This window comes from Martes martes, assembly GCF_963455335.1.
Source record: "Martes martes genome assembly, chromosome: 8".
Classification (NCBI taxonomy): Eukaryota; Metazoa; Chordata; class Mammalia; order Carnivora; family Mustelidae; genus Martes; species Martes martes.
In genome coordinates this window covers 84,334,802-84,355,921 of record NC_137895.1, presented here as the reverse complement: position 1 = coordinate 84,355,921, position 21,120 = coordinate 84,334,802, and the positions used below count along the sequence as shown (strand labels likewise).

The following is a 21,120-nucleotide window of genomic DNA, read 5'->3' as shown; positions in this document are numbered from 1 at the left end:
AAATCTTAATTAATTATTAAACTGAGTTCCCGCGGGAGGGAGCGGGGCCTTGGCAGCTGGGCGGGAATGGCAGGGTGGGGGCTGGGGGGGGAGGGAGGAAGGGAGGAGGAGTGAGGAGTGGGCGCAGGGCGCCGCTTCGGCCCCGGGGGACCCCGGCCGGAAGGAAGCCGACCCTCCGTGCTGCGGGCGGGGTCTAGTCGCCGAGAAACAGAGTGCGTTGGCCGGCGCGCCCAGGGACCCCTGGGTGAGGGTGGGCGGAGAACGCCGCAGGAGGCAGCAGTGGGGTGGAGGGAAGGGGCAGCGGGCGGGACGGCCCTCTCCCTCGGGGTCTTGATCCCTAAACAGAAGCCGCTTGTTTTCCCAGGACGGGGGGAGGGAGCGGCGGGAGAGAGGAGGGGGCGCGCGGAGGGAGGGGCGCTGCTCGGGTTCCCAGACCCCAGCCCCGCTCGTCGGAAGGGGAGTGGGCCCCTGCGCGGGGCTCGGAGGCGGAGGGGGAGGGGGCGCCCAGACAATAGGAGCTTGTGCCTTTAAGGCGGGGAGTCCGGGAGCCGGCGGGGAGGGGACTTCTGGATCCGGGGTAGAGGGCGGCTGCGCTGGCCAGCTAGGAGGGGGCGCGGGCCGGGCGGACTGCGGACGGCGGGAGGGACGGCCGGGACGCGCGGGCACGGAGCAGAACCGCGGGACGGCCGGCGGGCCGGCCGGAGCCCGCGGGGGCTGCGGGGCGGGGGCCCGGGGGAGGTGCGGAGCCCGGCCGGCAGGTGAGCCCGCGCGGAGCAGGGGGTTGGGGGGGAAGAGCGGCGGCGTTGGGGTGTTGGGGTCTCGGGGTGGGGGGGCGTGAAGACTCCCGCGCGGCGCCCGAGAGTTTTTTTTGTTGGGGTACGGAAGCGTGATGGGGAGGCTCGATAGTGTTTGGAGGGGAGCCAGAGGCCGTTGGTGCTGGAGAGAGAAATCAGGGAGGGGATGGGGGGCTCCAGTCTCCCACCCTTCACTCCATTCCTCCATCCGAAGCGAGTGCCCAGCTGGCTGGGACCCGGGGGAAGGCTTGGGCTGGGGGAGGGGCTGGCTGAGGTTTATGCAGCGGGGCTCTGGGGTGAGCCTCTGAGTTTGGGGTAGAGTGTGATTGTGTTTAGGGGAGGGGGGCAGGCTGGGAAGAGGGATGCCCTCTGCCTGCAGGAGTTCCCTCCACTCCCCTAACTCCAGACCTTGAAATGAAAAGGGTGGTGTCAGAGCCTGCTGCAGGGGTCCAGGGGCGAGCTGACTTGATTCTCAGCAGGGCCTGACTGAAAACCTAGACGTGGAAGCAGGGGGGTGGGAACTCTCTCCCCATACCCTCCCCTTACCAGAACACCCCTGGGAGGTGGAAAAACCTCAGGGGGTTGTGGAAGTGGGAGCCTTCTGCAGTCTTCAGGGAGACCAAGGATTGGGGAAGGAAGAAGGCAGTCCTGGACCTCCAGATACAGGCCTGGGGGAGGCTCTTCTACATCTGGAAAGGCCTGGAATGGAGGCCCACTTCCCAGCATGGTGGGCGGTGCTGGCACTGAAGGGCTCTGCTTGGGCAGCGCCTTCTACCATGAACTTTCTGAAGTCATTTTAAATCCCCAGGAGCCTCCTTTTGCCAAGGAGGGCAGGGGCAGGGGCAGGGACAGACTGAGGTGGCCAGGAAGAGGGTTTGGGAAAAGCAGTGGGCAGAGCTATCCTTGGGGCTGGGCCTTGGCCTGCCTCAGACTCTGGGTCTCAGGCTGGAGAATCAGGGTTGGGAGGGACTTGAGGTCTGGGAGGCACTGGGCCTCCAACTGCCAAGCTGAATGGATATGGCTCTGGCTGTGGGAGCCAGTAGTGTCTGGAGCAGCAGATCTGTGAGAGAGAGCAAGGGAGCAGGACCCGGTGGTGGGGGAAGGTCAGAGGCACAGGCTCAGGGGCCTGTCCCTAGGGAAGAGGGAGGTGGTCTGTGGTTTATAGTGATGCGTTGTTTCTGGACAGTGAGGGTTGGGGGACCATATAGGGAAGTTCTGTGGCTTTGAACAATGCCCTCCCCCTGTTCCTTGTCATACCAACCTAGCCTGGGGTGCCAGGAGTGCCCCCTGTTCCTTGTCATACCAACCTAGTCTGGGAGCCTGGTGAGTTCTTCAAGGTGGGCAATGCCCGGAGTGGAGCCTCAGGTGGGATGATTGCAGTTAGTTGGACAATTAGATGACTCTGAAGCTATCCCCTTGGGGGGTCAGAGTGTTCTGGGGACAGTCATGCATTCTCCTGGACAGTGTCTGCCCCTTCCCCTGTGGGTAAGAGCCAGATGCTAGGACGTGCTTCCAGGAGACTGGGAACACAGCCAGAAACAGGTCCTTTGGGAACAGAGGTCTGGGCCATTGCAGGGGGTGGGAGGGTTGCTGTGTGTGGTAAATACAGGGCAGGGGACTGGCGAGCACGAGGAGGCTGAATTAAGTAAAATGTCGTGGTGGGGTTGGTGGGAAGCCTGCTCACTCTGGGCTCTGTCTCCAGCAGCTCTGGGGACTGACAGCTGAGGACAATAGGGACTGATAGAACTAGGTGTCCAACTGGCTGGGGAGATGTGTAGATGACTTTTCTGTCTTTCTATTTTTTGGACAGTGGTAGAGTTTGGGTTCAAAGTCGTGGAGAGTGGGGGAAAATAACTCATCTACAGAGCATGTACGATGTGACAAAATACTCTTGGATTCTTTCCTCACAGACATTAGTTTTCCTATTTTACAGATGACGAAATTGATGCAGGGAGGTAGTAACATGTTCAAGGCTGTGCAGCTAGCACATAATTACTCTCAGGTTTGAAGCCTGGTCTTGCTCCAAAGATCATGCTTCCAAAGAAGTATTTTGAAGAGCCAGGCCTCCTTTGGTTATCCATTCCAAACATCTTACGTTCCAAACGACCCAGAGTCTTAGATTTCTGATCTGTCCCTCCAGAAGGTGCTGTTGGTGGTGTGGCCTGGTTGAAGGGCATGCTGCTCTGTGGGCTGTGGGAGAAGGGATGCTGAGAGAAGTTGGCTGAGGGTGAACTAGGGTTGGGGCTTTCCAGCGTGCAGAGAGGTCCCTAGTCTGCCTTCTCTTTTGTGGGCCTCTGGGTGTCTGCTTGTAGCGCCACTTGTCTGCCCCCCCACCCTGCCCCATGTCCCCTAGTGAGTACAAATGTCAAGGCTGCTAGCTCTGAAGGTTTCAGTACAGGGAGCCCCAGGGTGCCCTGTGGGCCTGGAGGAAGATGACTGTGCTCTCATCCTCTTTCTCTGAAGCTGGGTTTAGCTAGGAGGCACACTGAGGGTGTTGTCCTGGAGTCTTCCCCATCGTGGTTCAAGGCGCTACCCTCCAGGAGACCTGCCTGAGACCTGGGGCTGATTGGGTGGCCCAGGATCTCTGTAACTTGGGCCAGCCACACAAAGCTGTTAGGCACCTTGTTTTCCTTTCCTGTCAAATCTGTGCTCCAGGTGGCCACCGATGTAGCTTCATGGGGTTTTGGTGACGATCAGGTGGAATTAGGCATGTGAGAGGACCTCGAAAAGTTTAAAGAACAGAGAAAAGCATTGTCCAGCCAGCTGTTCTAGGAACATTTATATAGACTCAACCAGGTGTGGCAGCTATGGCTGAGAGCAAAAGGGGCCCAAATCCCTGCCTTCATGGAGCTGACATTCCAGTGAGGAGAGACAATGAGCAAACAAGGAAAATAAATGGAATGGCAGTTGCTGATAAGAGCTATGGAGAAAAATAAAGCATAAAGCTGGGAGGAGAGATAGGGAGCTCCAGGAAGGGGGGTTGCTATTTTAATAGCACGGTCAGGGAAAGACCGATAAGGGGACATTTGAGCTATGACCTGGACGAGCTCTTGTAGCGGGCAGAGGACACGGTGCGCACAGTAATCTCAGGCCGGCTGTGCGCGGTGTGTTGGGGAACAGCAAGGAGGCTCATAGGACTGGAGTGCAGGGAGGAAGATGCACAGGGTTACAACTCTGTATTTATTTCATATTAGCTGCTCAGTGCCAGTGCCCTTGAACTTGCTTTCTTTTCTTCTCTTTCCTTTTCTTTATTTTAGAGAGAGAGTGTGTATGCTGGGGTGGGGAGGGAGAGAAACAGAGGGGAAGGGTGAGGAAAAGGAAGAGAATCCCAAGCAGACTCCCCACTGAGGCTGGAGCTGACCTGGGGCTCGATCTCACCACCCTGTGATCATGACCCGAGCTGAAACGAAGAATCAGACGCTTAACCGACTGAGCCACCCAGATGCGCCCACTTAAGCTTTCTTTCTGTCTTTTCGACATATTTCTTGGGGCTTTAGCAGGAGTCGGGCTCAGTACTTGGTGCTGGGGATAAAGTGTGGAGCGAAATAGTAGCAATCTGGACCCTCATGAAGTTTATAGTCAGAGGGGTGGGGACACATGTTGAACAAGGGGCAATTTCAGTATAATTGTGATAAGTACTATGGAGGAAACACAGAGGGTAAACAGGGCAAAACGCAGTCTGGGTGGGGGAGCTGGAACATCTTCCCTGAGGAAGTTCCTTCTAAGCCTTGAACCGAGGAAGAGGTAGAATTTGGCCTGATACAGTGTACTTGGTGCGAGTGTGACGGGGACCGATGTGGAAAGAGATTCCCTTTTGTATAGAGGTCACCGGTTGGCAGCTCACAGGCTGAATTCATTCCATAGACGTGATTTATTTGGCTTGCAGGGTTGAAAAATGTGAATTACTTGCCAACCTTTTCAAAATCAGGAGCTATGTTTAAATGTACTTTTTTTCCCAGCTTCTGTTGAAAACGAGAAGCTCGGGCTCCACCGGGATGCCGGTGGCAGCTCTCTGCTAGTGTGGGGGTGATGTGTGCCCCTGCCATGCGGGGTGGCATAGTTCCTCTGGCATCTCCTGAGCCGGGCGTGCCTTTGCTCATTGACACAGGCGTTTGAATTTGTCACCACCCACGAATCAGTGCTTTTTAGGGAAGAGGTGAATGTTTAAGTGTAGTGTTTGGGGGGTCAGGCAGATCTGGGTTCGAATCTCAGTTCTGACACCTCTGTGGCTCCTTGATCTTGGGCCAGTTCCGTCCCTCCATCTGTGTCCATTTCCTGGCCTGTCGAAGGGGGCCACCATCGTCTTCCTCCCGGATTTTATGTGAGTGATGTGACATCTGGAGGGCTTAGCTTGGCAGTGGAAGAGCTCGGTTTATGATAGCTGCCGGTGGTGGTGGGGCGTGATGGTGGTGTTAACACCAGCTCGGTCCTTTCTCTCAGCAGCATGTCGTGGTTTAGTGGCCTCCTGGTCCCCAAAGTGGATGAACGGAAAACAGCCTGGGGTGAGCGCAATGGGCAGAAGCGTCCGCGCCGTGGGACCCGGACAGGTGGCTTCTGCACGCCCCGCTACATGAGCTGCCTCCGGGAGGCCCAGCCCCCCAGTCCCAGCCCCGCTGCTCCCCCGCGGTGCCCCTGGCAGGACGAGGCCTTCATTCGGAGGGGTGGCCCGGGCAAGGGCACTGAGCTGGGGCTGCGGGCAGTGGCCCTGGGCTTTGAGGACACGGAGGCGATGGCAGCAGTGGGGGTGGCCGATGTGGTGCCCGACGGGAGCCCCAGGCGTCGGTGGTCGTGCTGGCGGCGTCTGGCCCAGGTGTTCCAGTCAAAGCAGTTCCGCTCGGCCAAGCTGGAGCGCCTGTACCAGCGGTACTTCTTCCAGATGAACCAGAGCAGCCTGACGCTGCTGATGGCCGTACTGGTGCTGCTGACAGCGGTGCTGCTGGCCTTCCACGCGGCTCCTGCCCCACCGCAGCCTGCCTATGTGGCCCTGCTGGCCTGCGCCGCCACCCTCTTCGTGGCGCTCATGGTGGTGTGCAACCGCCACAGCTTCCGCCAGGACTCCATGTGGGTGGTGAGCTACGTGGTGCTGGGCATCCTGGCAGCTGTACAGGTTGGGGGTGCCCTGGCGGCTGATCCCCGCAGCCCCTCTGTGGGCCTCTGGTGCCCCGTGTTTTTTGTCTACATCACCTACACGCTCCTGCCCATCCGCATGCGGGCGGCTGTCTTCAGTGGCCTGGGCCTCTCCACCCTGCATCTGATCTTGGCCTGGCAACTCAACCGCGGGGACGCCTTCCTCTGGAAGCAGGTGGGTGATCTGGGAGGTGGGCCTTGGGGCACCCGGCCCGGGAATGCCAAGGGGTCTGGTGATCCAGGGTGGGTGGGGTGTGGGTCACAGGTGTCCAAGGGGAGGGGTGCACGACAGGAGGCCAAGTTTCAGGGGCCGGCTCCATCTGAGATCTGGACCAGAGGGAGGGTTCCCCAGACAGACGCAAGCCCCAGTGTTGCAGCTCTTTAGCCGGAGGCCTTTGAAATAGCGGAGCCCGAAGATGGGAGGGAGCACCCGACGCGGGAAGGTGATGTTTGACGCCAGGGCCTGGGCAGGGCCCAGAGGGCAGTGTTGGCTACTTCAGGCCTTGGCATCTCTGGCCCCAGGTTGATCCCTGAGACTCAGGCCCCAGTGCTGTCCCTGAAAAGCATCTCCAGGTGGTGACCTGGAGGGATCAAGCAGGGTTCTGATGGAGTTGGCAAGGGAGGAGTTGCTTCTCTTCTAGACTGAGGCCATCTCTGAGAGGACAGGGAGGGTAATGAGTGGGATCAGTTTTCTCTGGGGCTGGCATGGTTTAAGTGGAGTTGGACTGTAGATCCCCCCTGATCCCTCTGAGCACCAGGGCTCTGGCAGTCCTATCTTGAGGTTCTCTGCCCATGAGCTACTGTATCCGGGTTCTCAGTGGTGTGTGGGTTGGGGCCTGCCAGCACGATGTTGAGAGAGAAATCAAGGCTTGGCTGTGAGCAGACCTACTTTGTCCAATGGACTGACTTCTTCTCTGTGAGATCTAGACAACGAACCTCACTTCTCCCAGCCTTTATTTCCCAGTCTGTAAAACTGGGATAAAAATAGTAGTTACCTCATGATGGCGCTGTTAGGGCCCCACCCTCTCCCAGAGCAGAGTAGAACCCGCCAGGGCAGGGTTCTTACCTGGGGTAGGGAAGTGTGGGAGTGCTGTAGGGGCTGGTACCCAGGGAAGGGCCTTCCCAGAAATCCCTTTCAGAGAGACAAGAGCATGTGGAGTCTGCCATCTGGGGTCCTCCCTGTGACAAGGGAGCAGAGACCAGGACTTGGTGCCTAGCTGATCCTTCGGGGCATAGCCCCAACCAACATACCTCGTGACCCCTGATTTTGAGGGTGCTGTCCTCTGTCTTGCACAGGTTTTGAGGGAGTCCCACCTCTGCCTTGCCTTGGGCTTGTGGCCAGTAGCCCACCCTAGCCCCACCCACAAAGAGGAAGTTGCCTGGGGCTCCCAGGGTGAGAAGCTGGGTGCTCTGGCATGAAGCCCTTCTCCGCCCAGCTTGTGCTCCAGAACAGAATGTACCTTTTTAAAAGTAACTTTATAGCCCATTTGTTTGTGGAGCACGCACCCACAGGGCAGTCTGACCTCTTAAAGGGCCCGGGTCTTTCTGCCTCTGCTAGCCCCCTGCTTGTCACCAGGGTAACTAGTACCCTGGGCTTTGGAGTTGGACTACCCTGCTGGGGAAGGAGGAGCTTGGAGGTGGTGCCTCCCTTCCCTCCCCACCTTCTCTCTGGCTGGGGGTGGGTGGATGAGTGTCTCTTCTCTGCTCTTAGCTGGCACGGTGCCCAGGCACAGGGCCTGATCGGGTAGATGCAGCCCCATGGGGACCAGGACTCTGTTAGCCTCCTGCCTCCCCAGGGGCACCCAGTTGCAGCCTGACCCAGTAGGTCTCAGCAGGCATGTTCTTAGGGTGAGCGGGGAAAGTCAGCCTGCCCCTGTGCCCGTTCTGGGAGCCAGGGTAGCCCCTACACTTTCTCTGATCTGAGAAGGATTGATTCCCTGTGTCCAGTTGGCCTATGCGTGTCTGGATGGTGTAGGGCTGTGGCCTCCTTTCTAGGCTCCTTGTGCAGCCCCTTTCCAAATCCAGCCTGGCTTACGCTCATGGGAAGGAACCTTCGTTCTCCTCTGACCCCTTGTTCAGACACACTGAGCAGTTTCACCCAGTGACCCCAGTCCCGCCTGGAGTCTCCCAGGGTGCCCTGGCATCCCTTTTTTCTCACAGTTGGATAGGGGTCTGCATACAGATCTATTTCAGTCTCTTGTCCCCCTTCCCCTTCCCTTCCCTGTGACTCACTTTTTCCTCTTGGGCTCCTGGGGCCAGGGAGGGAAGTTGCCTGGTTAACCCCCCCTCCTTCTCCCCTACTGGGGGCTATTCTTAGAAACCCCTAAGGGAGATAGTGTGCCCCCCTCTTCACTCCTGCTGCTGGGAGGGGGACCTTGGGAGCTGGACTGGGAAGGAGAGCTAGGAGGCCAGTCCTAGAGGGTCAGAGAGAGAAGTAGCTTAGAGGTTTGCTGAACTTACCCCTCCGTTTTACCTAAGAAAAATGAAAGGTCCCAGAGATTAAGTGACCTGCCCAAGTTTGCAGGACTAGTTCTGGTTCTGGGCAAAGCTCAGAATTCCTGGCTTCCAGTTGGTGCTCTTTCCCTCCCTTCTCCCCAAACCAGAGCCCTGCCTCAGCCAACTCTGGGGTGGAGCCACAAGTGCCGGGTTAACCCATGAATTTCCAGAAACACTGACGCCAGTTTTCCTTAGACTTGCTCTTTGGTGAGAGCTACTGATGCTGAGGAGGGCTGACCATCCTGAGATTGGGCTCCTAAGGCATCAAGAATTGGGGGTGCCGGGGCACGATGGCAACCCTTCCCAGGTGGAAGGGAAGGTCCCATGTTAGTAGAACTGATGATTCCCAAGCCTGGGCTCTGAGACTGGGCGGCAAGAGTTTGGGTGAGTGGAGTGAGTAGGAATCTTGGAAATCTAGAATGTACCGTTGCAGTAAGTAAACCTTACGCAGGCTTTGGAGTCTAACTGTCTTGGATTCAAGTCCCACACCAGCTACTATTAGTTGTGTGATCATGGACAGTTACTTAGCTTCTCTGTGCTGGAATGCCGTACCTTCAAAATGAGGTACTGTTGTATGTTTCATAGAGTTAGGAGAAATCCATTAGGTATTGTATACGAGGCAGCTATGGAAGTCAGGAGTACGGGTACCTGGGTGGCTCAGTCATTAAGTGTCTGCCTTCGCCTCAGGTCATGATCCCAGGATCCTGGGATCAAGCCCTGAATCGAATCGGGCTCCCTGCTCAGCGGGAAGCTTGCTCCTCCCTCTCCCACTCCCCCTGCTTGTGTTCCCTTTCTCACTGTGTCTCTTTCTGTCAAATAAATAAAACCTTAAAAAAAAAGTCAAGAGGGGCACCTGGGTGGCTCAGTGGGTTAAAGCCGCTGCCTTCGGCTCAGGTCATGATCCCAGGGTCCTGGGATCGAGCCCCGCATCGGGCTCTCTGCTCAACAGGGAGCCTGCTTCCTCCCCTCTCTCTCTGCCTGCCTCTCTGCCTACTTGTGATCTGTCTGTCAAATAAATAAATTAAAAAAAAAAATATTTAAAAAAAAAAGTCAAGAATACTAGACAGCCAACAAATTAGCTCCAATAATAGTAATAATAATAATTATTATATCAAGTTATGTCAGAGCAGGGAGGGATCTTAGACATCTTCTTATTGTCCCCTCTCCAGGTTCTAGATGAGGATACAGAGGCCCAGAGAGATGAGATGACTTGTCCTGGGTATTCATAGCGGGGTATAGCGCTCAAGTCTCCTGGGTGTTGTCCTGTGAGGAGAACCACATGCAGAAGGAGCAGCATTTGTTCTTTGTCGGGGCTCATTGTGGGGCAGGAAATTGTGTGCTAGACACCGGCCCTGTGACCGCCCCCTTGCTGCCAGGAGTTGTGCAAAGGTCCCATTTCTAGCTGTACAGTGATCCAGGAAGGGGGCCGGAATCCTGTGGGAGAAGGGGGAAATGTGTCACAGGCTTTGGGATGGGGACAGACAGGGCACAGGATCCTGGTTTCCTCCCTGAGGGAACACATCCCCAGAGAGCCTGGCAGGTTGCACCTGTGCATTGTGGGGGTGGGGTGGTCACCATCTGCCTCTGCCGCCCTCTTGCAGCTGGGCGCCAACATGCTGCTGTTCCTCTGCACCAACGTCATTGGCATCTGCACACACTACCCGGCGGAGGTGTCTCAGCGCCAGGCCTTTCAGGAGACCCGCGGTTACATCCAGGCCCGGCTGCACTTGCAGCATGAGAACCGGCAGCAGGTGGGGCTGCTCTCGCTGTCTGAGGCCTTTCTGCTCCCCACTCCCCAAAGAACCACAGACTGGGTCCACTGCCCCGCTCCACACCGCGGAATGAGTGCTGATGGTTCCTCTGATGGTGTGTCACACAGGCCCTGTGACGCTGGGGTTCCTGTCCTGCCTGAACGAGGGGTGCGGGGGCGGGTAGATGGGAGCACCAGTGAGGGATGAGACATGTGTCTGCTGTAGGTTCTCCTGGTGGGGGGGCAATCCAGAAGGGAATTTCAGGTCTCCAGAGGGCTGTGGGAGGGCCCTGGGGTGGTGGAGGCATCAGGAGGGATCACAGTGTGAGGCCGAGAAGGTAGTGGTACCCTGTTGAAACCACTGGTCTAGGAACGGCTGCTGCTGTCCGTGTTGCCCCAGCATGTTGCCATGGAGATGAAAGAAGATATCAACACAAAGAAAGAAGACATGATGTTCCACAAGATCTACATCCAGAAGCATGACAATGTCAGGTAGGGTGGGGGTGGGAGGAGACTGGGAGGGATGGGGGTCCTGGGAGTCTTTGAGGGCCGGGTGGTCCTTCTATCTTCTGCCATTGTCCACAGCATCCTGTTTGCAGACATTGAAGGCTTCACCAGCCTGGCATCCCAGTGCACTGCACAGGAGCTGGTCATGACCCTGAACGAGCTCTTTGCCCGGTTTGACAAGCTGGCTGCGGTGAGAGGGTGGGGGGTGGGGGAGCCTAGCCTTACTGGGGCAGCCTGGTGCGGAGGGGACAGATGGTGACTCAGTGAGGGTGTTGGGTGGGCAAGAGAGTGAGCGACTCTCCCCAACTCTCCCCTTTAGGAAAATCACTGCCTGAGGATCAAGATCTTAGGGGACTGTTACTACTGTGTGTCGGGGCTGCCGGAGGCCCGGGCAGACCATGCCCACTGCTGTGTGGAGATGGGGGTGGACATGATCGAGGCCATCTCGTAAGCAGCGCTCCTCCCAGGCTTCCTGAGGCACCGAGGGTGCCTCAGCCAGCTCCTGCCGTCTGATGTGTCCTCAGGACTTTTCCTCAGTTGTGGCTATTTCTCTGTCTTGGAGCTCTATCCCCAGGGAGGGGACTGGATCCTTCTTCAGTCTGTGCAGCTTAGATCCCAGCCAGCCGGGCAGGCTCGTGGAGCCAGCGTGAGGGGATCTGGGCTGGTGTGAATGCTGGCTGAGCAGGTCTGAGGGGAGAATGGTGACTCCTCACTTCCTAGCTCAGTTCCACGGGATGCTGCAGGGCCACAGCTGGCGAACGCAGTTCTCATTTGTCCCTGAGACCCAGGCAGCCTTGTGCCCACATCCAGCCAAAGGCTGTAGTCCTGTGCCCTGCGTCTGTGTCTGTCCCTGTCTGGCTTTGAGGGGAGTAAAGGGCCTGAGCTCTGGAGCAGGGTGGTGGGGGAGTGGGGGGACACGACGACTGTGCCAGGTGCTGAACCGGAGCCGCCTCCTCCCAGGCTGGTGCGTGAGGTGACAGGTGTGAACGTGAACATGCGTGTGGGCATCCACAGCGGGCGTGTGCACTGTGGTGTCCTCGGCCTGCGGAAATGGCAGTTCGACGTGTGGTCCAACGACGTGACGCTGGCCAACCACATGGAGGCGGGGGGCCGGGCCGGGTGAGTGTGGGGGCTGGGTGGTGAGGGGCAGGAGCAAGGTGGCCATGCCCCGGTCTCACCCTCCTGTCCCCTCTCAGCCGCATCCACATCACCCGGGCCACGCTGCAGTACCTGAATGGGGACTACGAGGTGGAGCCAGGCCGTGGCGGTGAGCGGAACGCCTACCTCAAGGAGCAGCACATCGAGACCTTCCTCATCCTGGGAGCTAGCCAGAAACGGGTCAGGCCAGGGGGTGGGCAGGCAGGGAGGAGGGCAGACGCGTGGAGCAGACAGACCTCTGCTCTGGGCCCCTTTTCCAATCATGCGCCCGGCTGCCTTCACAGAAAGAGGAGAAGGCCATGCTGGCCAAGCTGCAGCGGACACGGGCCAACTCCATGGAAGGGCTGGTGCCACGCTGGGCGCCCGACCGCGCCTTCTCCCGGACCAAGGACTCCAAGGCTTTCCGTCAGATGGTGAGCGGCTGCAGTACTAGGACTTGAGACCTCATTTTCCTGACGCTCTGTGCCCCCCTCCCTCTTCTGTTTTCCTTGTTGTGGTTCATACATCTCCACGTATGACGTCTGGTATTGGCGGCAGGAGGGATGACTTCATACCCGGATCCCAAGGCCCCTAAAGTACAGGGGGGGGATTCTCCCAGCACACTGCTGAGGATGGGGAAGGGATGACAAGGGCGAAGGTAGTCTGCTCTTCACCTCACTTGCATACTTTGTCCCTTTCTCCAGGGCATTGATGATTCCAGCAAGGACAAGTAAGTCAGGATTATTGAGGAAGGAGGGAGGAAGCGAAGGGGAGAAGGCGCTTACACCCTGGGACAGGGCTGCGGGGAGCCGAGACCCCCTCTTTCCTGGACATTAGCTGTGCCGTGTGGGAGCAGGGGCCACACACCCGCTCACTCTATTCTTGGGTGCTGCCCATGCCCGTCCCTTCTCACTGCCCCTCACGGGGCAATGCTCATGCACCTGGTGAAGCTATGTGGTCTGCCCTCAGCCGGGGTGCCCAAGATGCCCTGAACCCCGAGGATGAAGTAGATGAGTTCCTGGGCCGCGCCATCGATGCCCGCAGCATCGACCAGCTACGGAAGGACCACGTGCGCCGTTTCCTGCTTACCTTCCAGAGAGAGGATCTTGAAAAGAAGGTTTGGGGGATTTGAGGACAGAGGGATGAGGGCTGGGTGAGGAGGGGACGTCCAGGCAGGGAAGGCCGCGCACAACTGAGGGAACAGGAGAGTTGTTTTGGGAATGGGGTGGGGGACGCCACAGGGCACAGGAGGGATTCCTCTCAACCGGGCCCCACTGCTTCCCCTCCCTGAGGCCCCTGGTAGTGCCCTGCCACCCCCAGGGCAGAGCCCAGCACCCAGCTCAGCCTCTTCTCCTTCAGTACTCGCGGAAGGTGGACCCCCGCTTCGGAGCCTACGTGGCCTGTGCGCTGTTGGTCTTCTGCTTCATCTGCTTTATCCAGCTCCTCGTCTTCCCACAGTGAGAGCCCTGCCCCTCCTCACTCGGCTTCTCCTCCCTCCACTACTTCCCAGAACTTTCCTAAACACCCATGCAAGCTCGCGGTCCCTGGAGCCCGCACCCTGCCCATCTGGGGAGTGGGACAAGGATGCCCAGGTATTCTGGAGTAACATTGTTCCCGGCCTCCTTCTGCCGCAGCTCCACCGTGATGCTTGGCATCTATGCCGGTATCTTCCTGCTGTTGCTGATCACTGTGCTGACCTGTGCCGTGTCCTCGTGTGGCTCTGTACATCAGGGGTTCTTCCAGGGCTGGTCGGGGAGGGCTGGCTGGGCTGGGGTGGTGAGGAGTCCCGCGGGAAGAGGGAGGAGGAGGCCAGGCCTGCCCCTGGGCCCCATCCCTGGTTGGCCTTACTCCTTGGCTGACACGGTCTCTAACTCTCCGCCCTTTGCCCGTCTGCAGCTCTTCCCCAAGGCCCTGCGCCGTCTTTCCCGCAGCATTGTCCGCTCTCGGGCACACAGCACTGTGGTTGGCATCTTTTCAGTCTTGCTTGTGTTCACCTCTGCCATCGCCAGCATGGTAAAGGTCCAGTGGGGACTCTCCTACCCTGCGTCTGTGCCAAGCACTGCTCTGGGCCCTGGGGGTAGGCAGAGGGAGAAGACCCACGTCCTTCCCTCTGAGAGCTCGTTATCCCAAAGGAGGGAATGAGGTTAACTCCAGTCCCTCTCTCCTTGTTCTCTGTACCTCCTCTCACCCCTCCATGAGAACTTTGACCTCCAGGGTATAAAGCACTGGGACATGGCCCCTGTAACCGCTCCCCTCCGTGCTTTCCCCCAACTTTTGCAGTTCACCTGCAACCACACCCCCATACGGAACTGTGCAGCCCGGATGCTGAATGTGACACCCGCCAACATCACCGCCTGTCACCTGCAGCAGCTCAATTACTCTCTGGGCCTGGACGCTCCCCTGTGTGAGGGCACCGCACCCACTTGCAGCTTCCCTGAGGTGTCCAAGCCGTGCTCGGGTGGGATGGGGCAGGGGACGGGCCTGATCAGTGCTGGTGATTGACTCCTCTGCATCAGGCCTGGTGATGGGCACTGGGGGCCCAGATCTCACCAGAGTCCCTGCTGGGGTAGCAGCCAGGGACCCCAGTGCGGTGTGGGGTGGGGTGCGGAGGCTGAAGGAGCTTTGGGTGAGGTTGTGGAGGGGAGCGCAGGGCTCTTTCTGCATGGGGTCGGGGTGCCATGGCTTCCTACTTCATCCAACACCGCCTCTGCCGTCGCCCCCCCAGTACTTCGTTGGGAACATGCTTCTGAGTCTCTTGGCCAGCTCTGTCTTCCTGCATATCAGCAGCATCGGAAAGCTGGCCATGGTCTTTGTCCTGGGGCTCATCTATTTGGTGCTGCTTCTGCTGGGCCCCCCAGCCACCATCTTTGACAACTACGACCTGCTGCTTGGTGTCCATGGCTTGTGAGTTTATCCTCAGCCCCTTCAGTCCCCTAGGAGTTTCCTGACCCTGCTGGTCACTCTGGTGCCCAGGCCTCTTTGCCCTTGGAAGGCTGCCACTCACCCCCTCACCTCTGGGGGAAAAGGAGGCTGTGGAGGAGCCCCCAGCGTACAACTCCACAGTCACCCCAAGGCAACTCTAGTCCTGGGAAGTCCCTGTATCTTTAGGCTAGACATTTGAAAAAAAATTCCCTATCTCATTTGCATGGTTCCTTCGTACGCATTTTCTTAACCACCTGTAGGTCACACAGCTGCTTGATGGCAGAGCCCTGGCTGGAACTAGAACTTCTGACTCTTACTTAGGGACACCACACTGGCTTTTTCTCTGCAAACCCCATCCCTTGTGATGTGGGGCCATAGCTTGGTGTGGTGGGAAAAGCCTCTGGAGTCACTTGGGTTTGAATCCCACTCTGCCGCTCATTAGCTGTGTGACCTTGGACGGGTGAGTTAATGTCTCTGAGCCTGAGTTTCCTCATCTGTGAAATGGCAGAGGTGCCTGCATCATAGGTGATTGTAAAAGTGATGGTAACTCACATTTGTTGAAGCCTTACTGCACGCCAGTGCCACGCTGGGCCTTTTGTGCGTGTTATTTAGATCTCGTCCCTCTTTTACTGATGAGAAAACAGGCCTAGACTTAAGCCAGTTGTTCTGGGTCACAGGGCAGGGAAGTAGAGGAGCTAGGAGTGGAACCTTCTCTTAACCTCTGCTCTTAATGAGTTCCTATAGGCCAAAGCCCTGACCCTGTGCCTGATTTCATGCTCTGAGTCTCCCTTCCCCTCTGCCCTCCACCCAGCAGCCCAAGAAGAACCCATGACTTTGTTTCTTGTATCTTCCCGCCAGGGCGTCTTCCAACGAGACTTTTGATGGGCCGGACTGGTGAGTGAGGGCTCTGGGGCGGGGATAGGTAGGGCTGCTGGGCCTCTTTCACACACCAAACTTGCCTCTGCTCCCCCTCAGCCCAGCTCCCGGGAGGGTGGCGCTCAAGTACATGACCCCCGTGATTCTGCTGGTGTTTGCGCTGGCGCTGTATCTGCATGCCCAGCAAGTGGAATCGACTGCCCGGCTGGACTTCCTCTGGAAACTGCAGGTGGCCGAGGGGGCTTCTGGGGGACGGGGAGGGTCCTGAGGACAGAACCCCGGCTGAGCCAGAAATGCAGCTTGTTAGCTGGCTGAGGCTCAGGCTGCCCAAGCCTGCTCTGGCTCCAAGCCTTCCCTGCGCCTATCCCCTAATCCCAGCCTTGTCCCGTCCCTGCCCCTTTCACCCCTTCGCCTGTTCTTTAGGTCTCACCCGTCCATGCCTCCTTCTCCCTGATTCCCTCTGATGGCCATCTCCAAGCCTTGGCCGCCATACCCACCCCTTGTGAATGTTGGGCAGTGGGTGATGGGTGTGGTGTCCACAGGCAACGGGGGAGAAGGAGGAGATGGAGGAACTGCAGGCATACAACCGGAGGCTGCTGCATAACATTCTGCCCAAGGACGTGGCTGCCCACTTCCTGGCCCGGGAGCGTCGGAACGATGAGCTCTACTACCAGTCGTGTGAATGTGTGGCTGTCATGTTTGCCTCCATTGCCAACTTTTCTGAGTTCTATGTGGAGCTGGAGGCAAACAATGAGGGCGTCGAGTGCCTGCGGCTGCTCAATGAGATCATTGCTGACTTTGATGAGGTACTTGTCTGGTTGGCTGCTGCTGGTGGAGCAGCTGGGGGGACTAGAGGGGTGGGGAGAACTTTGGATGGGAAGGCCAGGATTGGAGGGGTGGCTGAGGGGGAAGGGAGTTTTGACGGAACCCAGAGATGTTGGGGTCAAAGTAAGGGTAGGTACAGTGGAGACAAAGCTGAAGACCCACCAAGGTGTCTGAGGCGGCAGGGAGGTCACTGCTGGGGAGCAAAGACCTGAGGATCTGTGGAGAGGACAGGCTAGGTACCAGGTGGATGTTACTGAAGAAGGAGGCAGTGATCTATGGGCAGAACCCCACGAGACCGAGTAGGCAAGATGGGCCCCTGGATAGAGAAAATGGAAGCAAGCCCAAGGGGGTGTCCTGAATAGCCAGGTCAGGAAGGGGCCATTCCTGACTGTTATGCGGCCAAGGCACTTCTTCACTCTGGCACTCAGTTCCCCCTAAAGTGACAGTCAGAGTGCCTGATGGCTAATAGCCCTTCTGGAGTTCTGGATTCTGTGAGGGAGCTTGTGAAGCTGAGCCAAGCTGTGAGCACCAGTCCTGGCCAGGGGTTCTGCGGACTGCCTGGTGAAGAGGCCTGCGTTCCTGGCGCCTCTGTCCTGCCTTGAGAACAACAGCTGGAAGGCGGGGGCTTCCTCCCTCAAAGGAGGGAAGCTGCTGAAACAGGGCAGGGAGAGGAGGCTAAGGCCGGGCAGGAGTGAGCATGGGGCAGGGTGTGTGTGCTTGGCCGCTCTGCCTAGACGGTCCGGTCTCCCTTTGCTGCGCAGATCATCAGCGAGGAGCGCTTCCGGCAGCTGGAGAAGATCAAGACGATTGGGAGCACCTACATGGCGGCCTCAGGACTGAACGCCAGCACCTACGATCAGGCCGGCCGCTCCCACATCACTGCCCTGGCAGACTATGCCATGCGGCTCATGGAGCAGATGAAACACATCAACGAGCACTCCTTCAACAATTTCCAGATGAAGATTGGTGAGATGGCCTGGTTGCCTGGCAGCTTGTCCCAGGGCTATGTCTGGGTGAGGCCGAGGAAGCGGGCCAGGGACGCATGGCATCCCGGATGCCCCGTCAGGAATCCTCTGGGATGTCCTTTTCTCCCACCTCCTGTCTCGTCTCATGTTTAGAATGGAGGTTGTTTGTTAAGGGCCTACTGTGTGCTAGGTACTGTCCTAGACATTTTAATTTTCATGTTATCATCCCCTTTGGCAGACAGGGACTGACGCTCAGATTAAATAACTTGGCCAAGGTCAAACAGCTGGGAGGGGACCACTCTGGGATTCAAAACCAGGTTTATTTAAGCTCCAGTACCTGTGCCCTTCCCTATGGCCCGTCTGATAAGAGGCACTTCCTCTCACCTGAGCTGGGAGCTGGTGGGCGGGAGGAGCGGCTAATAGCATCCCTCTGGTTTGAATTCTGGCTGTTCCACTTACTGGCTTATTTAGCACGTTGTGTCCTAAGGCTGGCTATAAAATGGGGATGATACGTACCATTTAGTGCTGTTGAGGGGATGAAATAATGGCATACAAAATGCTTCCCAGAGGGGTTGGCACAGAGCGAGCACTCAGTGGATTTAGCTACTGTTATGGCAATAACTGTCTCAACTCAGGGGAGCTCTTGGGACATCCCCAGCTTTGCCATTCTTTACAACCGGGACACTTGTCGTTTTGTCACTTTTTTCTCCCAGTCCTTCTAAAGGCTCCAGGAGGTGGGAGGATTCCCCAGGCTGACCCTGGAATGTCCATTAGTCTCAGTTTTTTGCTGCTGTTCGCAGGGCTGAACATGGGCCCAGTTGTGGCAGGCGTCATTGGGGCTCGGAAGCCGCAGTATGACATCTGGGGGAACACAGTGAATGTCTCTAGCCGTATGGACAGCACGGGTGTCCCTGACCGAATCCAGGTGAGGGGGATGTGAGCAGAGGCTAGGAAGGGTATGGGTCCAGAGGGCTTCTGCAGGTCCCTCTCTAAGGTCAGCGACGACAGGGGTAGGGTGGTAGTGTTCTGTGGTTGGGGGTGGGGCTTGGGGGGGGACTAGCATGGTTAGAGAACCCCTGGACCCCTGCAAATGTAGCAGGAAGGATCCCAGGCTAAATGGGTTCCCTTCCCATTCCCCAGGTGACCACGGACTTGTACCAGGTTCTAGCTGCCAAAGGCTACCAGCTGGAGTGTCGAGGGGTGGTCAAGGTGAAGGGCAAGGGGGAGATGACCACCTACTTCCTCAATGGGGGCCCCCCCAGTTAGCAGGGTCCAGCTACCGATTCAGCTGTCAGGACCAAGGTGGGCATCTGAGTGGACTCTATGCTCGCTGGGAGGAGCTGTGGCAGGGGGCACCGGGCCTCCAGACCCTGCTGACCACAAAAGGGAACACCCCAGCAGGCTGTGCTTGGACCACGCTGGCTCGCTCGTCTGCCCTCAGGCTGGTGAACAAGGGATACCAAGAGGATTATGCAAGTGACTTTACTTTTCTAATTGGGATAGGACTGTTGCGTCTTTCTTCCTTTCTTGGGAGCAGGAGAGGCAGCAGCTACAGAGGCAGCAGGAGCCCTCCTGCCTGAGGGATTAAAATGGCAGCTTGCCATGCCTGTCCTTCCCCTGTCTGTCTGGGCAACAGACTCAGGGCTGGGCCCTTCCTTTCCCTCTTTTTCCTGGGAATATTTTGTACAAAGACTGGGGCAGGCATGAGGAGTGCCTATTCCATGCTTGCCTCTGCTATGCCTGCATCCCCAGCACTGGCCTTGGGTACCCCACCCCAGTAAGGTCTCCCTCCTAGGCACAGGGCGGAGGAGGGAGATGCTCTGGGGACCCAGCTCTGTCCGTATTTCAGGGGAATGTCTCCATTTGCCAAATCCTAGTCCCATGATCTGTCCCCAAAGGGGAACAAAGGGACTTTTGACAGCTCAGATTTAGCCCCAGTTCCTGCACAGCTCCAGGGAAAGGGGCATCTGGCCTCATTGGTACTGTGAAAATGCCCAGCCAGAGAGCAAGCATATGTGTGGGGATTCAGAAGATCAGGAGTTGAAAGTTCACCTGCAGGTGCCAAAGAGAGCAGGCCAGCCAGGGAGTGAGGTGGTACCAGACTGTTGATCTCAGGGCCCCCCTGGGGTCATGATCAGGTACCTCTGCCCCCGTGCTCTCTTGCTGTCTGCTGGCAAGGGGGCACAGAGCATCTCTACCCATTCTGTTGCCAAATAGAAAAGGGTCAGGGCATGGAGGAGGATGACCCTGATCGCAAACCTGTCCTCCCAAGTCTCTGGCCCTGGGGAGGGCCTGTGTGTCTGTGTAATGTGTGTGCATGTCGGCCTTTGTGTGTGTATCTGTTTCCCAGGTCTGTGTGTGTCCTTGTGTTCCTCCTCAGTTCTCCACCTGGGGTTGCCTCTCTCCTGTGGGCCTCTGTCTTCTGGGAATAAGGCAGGTTTTCTGATTTCAAGGGATGAAGAGAGATGCCTAGGTTGCACAGGAGTGTCATGGGGTGTGGTAGCAAGAGGAAGGTGCCCCTGGGGAGAGCAGTCCTTTTTATGCCAAATCCCTAAGTGCCATTTGGGGGCCGCATGTGCATCACCACTGTCTCCCTGCCTCAGGCAGGGACCCAAGCGCCTGCTTGAGCTTCAGTGCTCCATGCACTTGAACTGTCTGGGGTTTGGTGGGCAGAGGCTCAGGAATTTCCTGGGTTCCCCAGCTGGTGTTATACTTTGGGACTGAGGTAGCATGGGGTCTCTCTGAGGACCCAGATACTGGTACTTGGGGGTGGGGCAAGGGAACCTGAAACTTGGTGTTCCACAGCCTTCCATCTCGGTCTAGCATGTTCCTGGCTCCCCAGTCCCCATGAAGCCTGTAAGGGCTAGGAGGAGGATTGGAAGGTCGGACTCTAGATTCATTTCCTATATCTGCCTTCCTTTTACTCCTTTCCCTGCAACTTCCTTGCCTCAGGCCTGAATTAGTTGGTGCCTTGGTTTCTCTGTACCGATTTAAGCCAGAGCCATTAGCCTGCATTTGAAGATCATTTTGTCTGGGAGGTGGTGAAAGAGACAGAGGAGAGAGGGTCCCAGAGTTACTGGGTTTGGGGAATGGAAGGGGTAGGGAGTATTTTTGCCCTTCCTTGTGCCCTTTCAGACTCCCGCTCCTTGCAGAGACCTGGTTTCGGCTCATATTGCCTCCCTGCGGGATCTTCATGCATCTACCAAATGGGCCATCAGGCACTTCATTAGCCATGGCAGGAGGAGGGCGCAAGGCTAGTTGGTCTGGACGGAAAATCAACTTCCTTTCCCTAGCCATATCCCTGGATAGGAAGGGACTGCTTGGAGCCCTGGGGTGGGGTGAGGGTGTAAGGAGACCAGTGTGGAAGACCTCAGTCTTCGGTGACTTGTCTTTGCTTCTTGCCAAGTGGGAGGGGCCTGTCCACACCCTGACTCCCCATACCACAGTGCCAGCCATGCCCTTCTCCTGGGCTACCATCGCCCCCTTTCTCACCAGGTGTTGGGGAAGTCAGTGGATGGGAGGCCCATGGACTTTGGTTTTATAATGTAACCACTGTGGGGGGGGGAGGGTGGTGTATCATGTATTTCCGTGAAATATTTAATATATTTAAATATCAATAAAATCAAATTCTTTGTAAAATTCTTAGCTCTCTGAAGATGTTCTGGGCCCTGGGTTGGGTCAGAAGTGGCAGAGCTGGGTACAGGAGGCAGCCTCCTGCCGG

General features: G+C 57.4%; 1 protein-coding gene across 3 annotated transcripts; it reads left to right on the top strand.

Annotated features, from left to right (window-relative positions):
* Window positions 1-624: 624 nt before the first annotated feature.
* On the top strand, window positions 625-21,034 carry ADCY6 (adenylate cyclase 6). Of its 3 annotated transcripts, none has more exons than XM_080812038.1 (22): window positions 625-758; window positions 5,235-6,096; window positions 10,019-10,168; window positions 10,538-10,659; window positions 10,753-10,864; window positions 10,994-11,121; window positions 11,635-11,793; window positions 11,871-12,012; window positions 12,117-12,245; window positions 12,516-12,541; window positions 12,781-12,928; window positions 13,171-13,268; window positions 13,446-13,533; window positions 13,708-13,824; window positions 14,092-14,250; window positions 14,537-14,715; window positions 15,592-15,627; window positions 15,709-15,838; window positions 16,152-16,415; window positions 17,196-17,400; window positions 18,200-18,324; window positions 18,540-21,034. In XM_080812038.1, exons 2-22 carry the CDS (start codon window positions 5,239-5,241, stop codon window positions 18,663-18,665), a joined length of 3,501 nt encoding a protein of 1,166 aa, XP_080668164.1. In that variant the 5' UTR covers window positions 625-758; window positions 5,235-5,238; the 3' UTR covers window positions 18,666-21,034. The 3 variants fall into 3 exon arrangements, with proteins under 3 accessions (XP_080668164.1, XP_080668165.1, XP_080668166.1); XM_080812039.1 differs by having other exon boundaries at window positions 637-758; window positions 5,238-6,096; XM_080812040.1 differs by lacking the exon at window positions 625-758 and having other exon boundaries at window positions 5,235-5,296; window positions 5,671-6,096.
* Window positions 21,035-21,120: the final 86 nt, after the last annotated feature.

Excerpts from the sequence above, each read along its gene's own strand:
- ADCY6 (XM_080812038.1), top strand. The coding sequence starts at position 5,239 with ATGTCGTGGTTTAGTGGCCTCCTGGTCCCCAAAGTGGATGAACGGAAA. Across the intron at positions 6,097-10,018 it reads ACGCCTTCCTCTGGAAGCAG|CTGGGCGCCAACATGCTGCT; the intron begins GTGGGTGATCTG and ends GCCCTCTTGCAG. Across the intron at positions 17,401-18,199 it reads CAATTTCCAGATGAAGATTG|GGCTGAACATGGGCCCAGTT; the intron begins GTGAGATGGCCT and ends TGCTGTTCGCAG.